Source organism: Brachionichthys hirsutus, chromosome 17 (genome assembly GCF_040956055.1).
Source record: "Brachionichthys hirsutus isolate HB-005 chromosome 17, CSIRO-AGI_Bhir_v1, whole genome shotgun sequence".
Classification (NCBI taxonomy): domain Eukaryota; kingdom Metazoa; phylum Chordata; class Actinopteri; order Lophiiformes; family Brachionichthyidae; genus Brachionichthys; species Brachionichthys hirsutus.
The window spans coordinates 11,909,676-11,918,023 of record NC_090913.1 but is presented as its reverse complement, the minus strand read 5'-3'; the positions used below and the strand labels follow the sequence as shown (position 1 = coordinate 11,918,023).

At 51.7% G+C, this 8,348-nt stretch overlaps 1 protein-coding gene across 1 annotated transcript; it reads right to left on the bottom strand.

Annotated features, from left to right (window-relative positions):
* Positions 1-744: 744 nt before the first annotated feature.
* micall2b (mical-like 2b) lies at positions 745-8,206 on the bottom strand. The gene is made up of 16 exons (XM_068751238.1): positions 8,064-8,206; positions 7,516-7,564; positions 6,230-6,371; positions 5,951-6,146; positions 5,748-5,879; positions 4,956-5,669; positions 4,680-4,885; positions 4,478-4,541; positions 4,141-4,283; positions 3,778-3,842; positions 3,445-3,568; positions 3,264-3,354; positions 2,892-2,965; positions 2,693-2,807; positions 2,496-2,542; positions 745-1,813 (listed from the first exon to the last, which is right to left on the bottom strand). Exons 1-16 carry the CDS (start codon positions 8,204-8,206, stop codon positions 1,737-1,739), a joined length of 2,382 nt encoding a protein of 793 aa, XP_068607339.1. The 3' UTR covers positions 745-1,736.
* Positions 8,207-8,348: the final 142 nt, after the last annotated feature.

Below are 8,348 nucleotides of genomic sequence, written 5' to 3'. Positions count from 1 at the left end.
AAAATCTAAATTTCATTCCCTCAATGCTTTATTTTCATGTGTAAATGAGTCTGGAGGAAATATGAGAACAATTCAGCTGTATTCCATCTGACTTCATGAGTCACAAATAAACACAAACATATTAAAAATGTTGGATCAGTGTCCATACATTCTCTGCTCCAACATTAGTAGTATTAGTATTTTTAATTTAAACTCACCAATCATTTATTTGGAATATGTCATGCTCTCAGCTAGCGCTAAAGCTTTTCTTTAGCAGGTACTAAGAGGGGTTGGTTGACTTTTAAATTGTTGTGCTATAAAGTTTTTGGTTTTATAGTTAGTTTTTTATAGTTTATATTTTATAGGCTGTAAGTTTAGGTTTTCTGCAGTAGTGAGACTGAAAGAAAAATCCAAACCTGATTTCATTTCATGACCCAGTGATAAATCCATGGACCTCCACGTTCAGCACGTTTTTCAGTTTTCCTCACCGGAAGCCGATTCGCGCTGTCGGAGCCTCGGTGGGTTGGAAAGTGATTTGCTGCCCCTTAGCGGTCAGGCAGAGGAACTGCACCCTCCCTGCACCGAGGATCTATAACAGCCCTGCTTACCGTAATTAAAACACTACAACTGCATTATATGGGGGTTTTACATTATTTACCCCAGCATAAATTCTAAAAAATATTTTACCTTTATATATATATATATATATATATATATATATATAGTCAATTTATTATAGTGAATTTTATTAACACACCAGTTTATCCATTTAATAATCAGACCGTTGTACCCAAAATACTTTTAAGAAACAAAAGCTTTGACATAGTTAAAATCTGTACAGTGCCAACACCTTGCATTAAAATTATGCAGCACAAATTGCCTTTATTTTTCTTCGAATGAATGAAATTACCCTTTTGTCTCAGCGCCTGTGGAAAGATAACTTTCAAAAGTAATAGATTACAACACAGACAAACTAAGCAAGAAATATTTTAACCAAATACAGATCCAATATGGACCATTTCAGTCACATGATGCTTAAAAAAAGGTTAATTGCTGTACTTTCCTGTAGATGAATGTAAAAATATAAAGCATATAGAAACTAAACCCATTCCAAATAAAGAGTGATCAATCCTTTTAGCTGTGATGAAAATAAATGAATCCATAATTATGCATAGGAGAAATTCCTCCTTCTCTGTGTTTTGCCTCTGAACTCATTTGTCCTGAATCCCTGGCTGACCGCTAATAATGGAGAAGAACCTAACCATGTCAAAGGGCAGCGTTCAAGAAAAAAGAAAAAGATTTTAAAGAAGAAAAACTACAGAAAGAGCTTCAGTTTAAAAAGGGGAACGCAGTCCATTGTGACTGGGACCGGGTCAGAATACGACCCCGACGTTAGTCAGAGGCAGAAAACAGCTGAATGACCTTCGACCTTCAACTACCATGAGAGAGAGAGAGAGAGAGAGAGAACGTGTGTGTGTTTGGCAGCATTAACTAGACATTAAGAGCAGAAGGGTATAAAACTAACAACCAAAGCGCTGAACCCAATCACATTCCGGCTGGTGAGTCATTGCCCCCCCCCCATCATCCGTGCGCGTCTCATGCAGGAGGAACGTCACATCATGAGTGACAGGAGGAAGTGTCTTTTTCCGTAAGCGCTCGGAGCGACAGATCGCATGTGAATCCATGAATCCCACGCCGACACGGAGACTCCACAGCGAGACATCAAAGCAGCGGCGCCGTGTTCCGGGTCGTCCGGATCATTCCTCCTTCTTGCTCCCCCATCCGAACAGCCTGGACATCGGAGACTTTCTCCTCGTCTTTTCTGTCTTGATGTCTGACAGGGAGAGGAGGGGAAGAAATAGGTTGACACGGACAGGCAGACATGATGGAGGAGATATCATTTTGATCTGCTGATAACCCCCCCCCCACAACAATCCCACCGGGAACATTCCAGAACTGGAGGAATTTGTGAAGCTTTGGCGTCGACTTCGTGAACGCATCAACTAGAAACGGATCGTTTGCGGATCCCGGTCGGCGTTCGTTCCGTGCAGCGTAAACGACCTCCTGCTGAAGTTCAATAAATCGCCTCCATTCCAGCCCTGCTTTCCCGCTCATGAATTGCAAATGAGGTCGGCGTTAACTCCGTTCCATCAGAGGGTCAAATCCACCAGCCACATTAGCCATTCGTCCAATCGGAGCGCCGCTGGCAGAAAGAGGCCGAGCATTTTGTTGGATGCCTTTTCCATTAGCAGTCATTAGATCCAATGTGATGAAAACATCACTTTGCAGCACCCTTAAACGCGCACGCACACACACACACGCACACGCACACGCACACACGCACACACGCGCACGGAGTTCTATCTGCTTCAATTAGAGGCCTCCATGATGGAAATCCTAAACTGGATAATTTACAAGCCAACCGAGTTGCAGTGACACTGAGGTTGAGATAACTAATGGGCAGCGGCGTGGGGGTCAGACGGCCTGGGGGGGTGGTCGGTAGTCGAGACGCTCACTGAAATCCTTCAGCATCTTGTTTAGCTGCTCATCCTCCTCTTCCTCCCTGAGGAAAAACAAGCGGGAGCAGGTTTAAAGCGCTGCAGCGGGACGTTTGGGTCGAAGGCTAACGCTAACGCTAACGCTCACGCTCGTCTTCTGTACTAGTTCCAAGTGAAGCGGCGATACTTTAAAAAGGGACCGGAGAGCAGCCCACCTGAGCCGGTCCTCATCCAGACCGTCCACGATGGCGTTCCGGTCGTTGACGATCCCCAACAGTTTGCCGATCAGCTGCTCTTCTTTCTTCCGCTCCCAGCTGGTTTTCAGATGTTCTGCTCAAACACAGACGCGTTTTAGTCGGACGTCCGGCGCGGCACTCGCAGCCGCCTTGGCGGTCGGCGGGTTCGAGCCCGTACCTGGTTTGTCCATCAGCCTCCGCAGCTCCTGCTCCACGCTGGGCTGCTGTTCCTCCAGGTCCTGCGTTCTCCCGCTGCACATCACAACGTTAGATTAAAGGTTTCCACCTCGGAGTTTTTAGCACCGCGTCCTTGTTATTTAACCCCCGGGGGGGGGGGGGGGGGGGTAGCACAAATTCATACAATGAATAGCGATGATGAATTCGACAAGCCGGTGGAGGAGGCGGGGGTGCCGTCCTGCTCCAGGGCGGAGGTGGGAATTCAAACTGTTAACCTTCTGGCCACAAGTCTGTTTCGCTAATCGCTAAATAGTGGCGTCCCCCTTTCTACGTGTGTGTGTGTGTGCGTGTGTGTGTGTGTGTGCGCGCTCACATGTAGACCAGCTCAGACTCCCGGCGCATCGCCACCTGCTTGTTCCTGATCAGGCTGAACCACTCGACCATGAGAGAGTTGTCTTCACGGTCTGACAACACACACACACACACACACACACACACACACTTAATCCCCCATCCCAACACGGGGCGGTGCACACACTCCGCGCCCGTCCCACCGTCGTCGCAGCGACGCAGCTTCGCCTCCAGCTCCACTCCCTTGTTCTCCAGCTCGGTCAGACTATTCTCGATGTCCTGCAGCTCCTTCAAGATGTCCTCTTTGCGAATGTAGTCGGGTTTAATCTACACGTCAACACACACACATTTAGATTTGTGTAGGAACTACTCCTCACTCGTACCCATCACACATCTATGAGGTTCTAATCCAAAGGTAGGTTATGCATAAATAGTCATTGATGAATAGTGTCATCCTCTAAAGGCTAATTATCATTATTAGTATTAGTATTTTGACTCAAAATAAAATTATAAAATGTAAGTCTCAGGTTCAGTACCTTGGAAACCTTGGGCTCATAGGTGGCACCATTCGGACGTCGTTCTCCCCGACCGTTCGGTAATCCTGTAATTAAAGAGAGAAAATGCTAAACTATACAGAAACCAGCACTTTATGGAAGAAAGAAGAAGTTAAGTCACTGCAGATCTGACAGTTCATCCCCAACAGTGTCTCACGTCCCAGAAACGCATCCGGGACAAGTCCCGCTCCAAGAATGAGTTAAATGCAGCTTGTCGCCATGGGAACGGAAAAAACACAACGCGACTAAAATACCTCGGGAGCAAAATGACACCCCCTTCGGGGTTGGGGCGTAGCCATGATTCAAGCAGAGCAGCATCACAGGACAGGTGAGCGGCCACGTTACCCGTCGGTGCTGGTGGGGTGACAGAGATGAAGGGTCTGGTGAGCGGGCGGGATGGAGGGGGCTCCGCAGAAGGCTCTGCCGTTTGTGGCTTCCCAGCTTTGTTAGCCCAGGGGCTTGGGGGGGGCGTGGAAGGACGAGACGGCCTGCGGATGAACAAAAGGTAAGCGTCAATGAATTTCATGAGGTCACCTGTCAGCAGCGTCTCGTCTCAGACAGGAGCAGCAGGTACCGGCTTCCTGGGGGGGGCGGGATCAAGGGATGGACAGATGGGCGGGCGCAGCACACGGAACCGACCGTAAAACAATGAATATAACACAATAATATAATCATTTCTTACTTGGCTTCTTTGGAGACGGGTTTCAGTTTCAACCTCCAATCCGCAGGAGACTCACTTTCCGATGCTGCCGAGAACAAAAAGAAGGAAATGTTTTCATCTCCCTTTAGTTGATTCACCCCAAACGGATCAGCACCAACAGCAGGAAGGTTCACGGAACCCTGAAGGTACATCTCCAGACAGAAATGTGCAGCGCGAGTTTCACCGGAGGCGTTGGGCGACGCGCCGCCGGGTTTCACGCCCCCTCTCTCTGGCGTCCTGGTTCTGACTCCGCTCCTGTGGGTCGGGCTCGGGGAAGTTTTTGTTCTGTCTGGAGCGCGGAGGTCGGCGAGCAGCGCCGGGTCGGCTTTCAACCTCATCCTCCCTCTGACAGCCTCCGTCTCTTTCTTCGGAGCGTCGCCTGGAGAAGGTCTAAGTGGAGGTGGAGAGATGCTTCACCGACCCACCAGTAGAGGTCAGACTAGAGTAAAAGGTTACTTACTTGTCGGTCTTCTTCAGCACCACCGTCGTCCACGCCGGCTTGTCGTTGCCGCTCTCCTCGGCCAGCGCCTTGCAGATGAAAGCCGCTGCTTTTGCTTTCGTGTCGCTCGCCTTTCCTGCGTCTGCAGCCGCTACGCCATCAGCTTTCGCTTTGTCCCCGGCCGTGTTTGCGCTGATGCTCGTTTCCTTTCTGCCGGCGCCACCGACATTCACAGGTAAACCCACAGCCTGACCTGCCGAGGCCTGCTGGACCTTACGAGTCGCGTTCAGACCTTTATTTAAGCCGAATTTGGGAGCTGCAGGCTTTTCCTCTTCCCTGCCCATCGTGCTATCGGATTGCAAGAACTTGAGCTTGGATTCCAGGGTCTTTGCCGCCGTGGTTGAGGTGCGAGGTGCCGGAGTAGGCCTGGGGAGGACAGCGGCGGTTGTGGTGAAGGTGGATTCACCAGGAGTCCACGAAGACGCGGTTTTAGAGACCAGCGGCGTCTGAACGACTCGTCGGGATGGAGATGGAGATGAAGACGGGAGATTGCAGGAGAAGCTCGGAGGAGTGCTCGGTTTGTCTTTCGGCCATGTGGGTCCTGGCCTTGGGGGGTCATGCACCGGAGTATTTGTATTGGGTTTATTGGAGTCTGCTAGAGAAGTGAATTTGGAAACGGGGACATTTGTGGGTAAATCTCTGAGAGGGGCAGCTGGGTATGTAGGCGACAACAGCCTGAGGGGCAGAAGCATCAGGTGGTCAGTCTGAGGTACGGTTCATTATGGGTTCTGATGGGTTCCCATGGGCCCTTACCTCATGCAGCTCCTGTGATACAGCCTCCCGTCCACTAGATGTCGCTGCACCAGATGAACGTGCTTGTTACAGGACACACATTTGTTACTCAAGGTGCCCGTCTGATGCGGTTTCTCAACCGGACAATCCTGGAAGGAAGTCGACAGCGAAATGACGCAACAAGAATCCAGAGCGAACTGAAACTGATCCGACGACCTGGCGCTCTCGTTACCCGTTTGGCATTCCCAGTCGCCTTCGGAGAAGCAAACGGCCTCGTGACGTTGGGGGAGCGAGGAGGGGCGTTCTCTCCGGCGGGTTTCGAAGCGGGAAACTCCCTGGACGCCACCGGCTGGTTCTTCTTGGCGGGTCGTTCCACCGCGGGGCCTTCGGCCGGGCGCTTCGTGCCTCCCATTCCACCGACTGCAGCCGACAAATAGCCGAGCTAACGGACGAAGGAGGCGGGATCGCGGCAGGAACGCACTCGATCAGACACGGATACTCACTCGGGGAACGCCCGTGGAAGTAGTTGTAGTACTGGGAGACGTACGTCAGGATGCTGAGGCGGTCGGGAACCTTGAGAGCCACCATGTCTTCTGCATCCAACAGAGCTGGGATTCCAAGCTCCTCCTCCGCAACCGTGAACGCCTGGAAACGACATCGACTTTATCCGACGAAGCAGAAGAAGCTGAGGGTGGACTTTCAGAAACGGGTGCCAGCAAGTCATAGGCAAAAGGACTAATTGGTACAAACGACCACGAGTCAGGCCACAAGTCAGGCCCCGAGTCAGGCCACGAGTCAGGCCCCGAGTCAGGCCCCGAGTCAGGCCCCGAGTCAGGCCCCGAGTCAGGCCCCGAGTCAGGCCCCGAGTCAGGCCACGAGTCAGGCCACGAGTCAGGCCACGAGTCAGGCCACGAGTCAGGCCCCGAGTCAGGCCAGACTAAAGCGAGACGTCATCAGCCAAGAGGCCGTTTTAGGAGTCGGGAATTTACAAAACTAGTTTCAGCGTGTCCCTGGAAGCAGAAAAACCCAACAAGCCGGGGCAGGCCGACGTTCACCGGCAGCAGAATGGAATCAGCCGTCAGAGTCAGATCATTCGGAGCCATCAACTCACCTAATCTGCACGTTTTTTGGAGGAGAACCCGGAGAACCCCCCCACGCGGACACGGAGAGAACACACAAACCCTGCACAGATAGGATTCGGAGGTGCGGTGAGGCGACAGCGCTAACCACTACGCCACTGTGCCTCCTGATAAAACAAATAAGCATCATTACAAAAAGTTAAGAGCCAAAGGTTTCAACTACAGCTGAGACAGTTAATCCTCTGGGGACCACGAATGTCACCGCCGAAGGGCCCGGCCATAAAGTGCACGAGTGACACGTGCAACAGCAGCAATAAATAAATAGCAAAGAGATCAAACGAAAGCCGAAGCGCACGTAAATGAACAAAGTGCACGACGCACTGTCAAAGTCGTTCAAAGGTCGAAAGGCAGAAGGAACAAAAGAGCCACCAGAGATGTTGGGTTTTTACTGGGAGCGAGACAGCGCCTCCTAGAGGGCATCAAGGAAAGCCTGTGATCTGGGGGGGCAATAATGCGTTGTTGCCCCTCGCATGGCTACAGTAGCATGTTAGCGATCTGAAGGATGGGGATCAATGCATCGAAAGTAAACAGATGTAAAAATGCGTCACACACAAAAAGATAAAATAAGGGGTGGATTTTTAAATCCATGGATTGGACCCCGAGTCTGCCGGGACAAAAGCGCCGCCGCGCAGAGCAGAGTCACTTCTTACCAGTTTGTTGTTCTCGTAAACATCCTCCTTCTTCAATGAATCAAAGTCGCTGCAGCAGAAATGGAAAGAGACAAACGTGTGATCAGACTTCCCATCCCAGCATCCCACGGATCAAATCCCGAGCCTGGCGACTCATCCCAGCATTAGCTGCGCTCTCAGCTCCACTCCCCCACCGAACTCCTCCTCCTGCTTTTCGCGCAGACCAGCGGAGCAGAAGTTTGCTCAAACTCAACTCTGAAGAACGGAAGTAAAAGCAACTCATCCAGGACCTGGATCCAACTCTTCCAGGACCTGGATCCAACTCATCCAGGACCTGGATCCAACTCTTCCAGGACCTGGATCCAACTCATCCAGGACCTGGATCCAACTCTTCCAGGACCTGGATCCAACTCTTCCAGGACCTGGATCCAACTCATCCAGGACCTGGATCCAACTCATCCAGGAACACTTCATGTGGGTAAAAGCGGGACGCGCGCAGCACTGCGTCCGCTGGGAACACTGGGAACACTGGGAACGGCGCGCTCGGATCCTCCGGGGTCCCTACTTACATGAGATCCGGTCTGTGTTTGTGGATGAGCGCGCAGAACGCCAGTCCGTCCCGGAAGGACGTGGTCATGTTGGTGACGGCCACGTCCCGGTAACCGTCGCACCGGACCTTGCACCACTGCTGCAGCGCCTTCACGGCCGCCATCCTGCCGCTCCGGTCCCGAAGTGATCCGCGTTCGAGCGCACGCGCGCGCCCTGCCCTCCTTCCCTCCCACGGAAGACTAATGAACGTTTCCACGCGGCTGCTCTGACGCGCTGGGATGCGGGAAGTGACCGTCAGCCCGCCG

Excerpts from the sequence above, each read along its gene's own strand:
- micall2b (XM_068751238.1), bottom strand. The coding sequence starts at position 8,206 with ATGGCGGCCGTGAAGGCGCTGCAGCAGTGGTGCAAGGTCCGGTGCGAC. Across the intron at positions 3,843-4,140 it reads CACCCCACCAGCACCGACGG|GATTACCGAACGGTCGGGGA; the intron begins GTAACGTGGCCG and ends CTTTAATTACAG. Across the intron at positions 3,355-3,444 it reads GCTGCGTCGCTGCGACGACG|ACCGTGAAGACAACTCTCTC; the intron begins GTGGGACGGGCG and ends GTGTGTTGTCAG.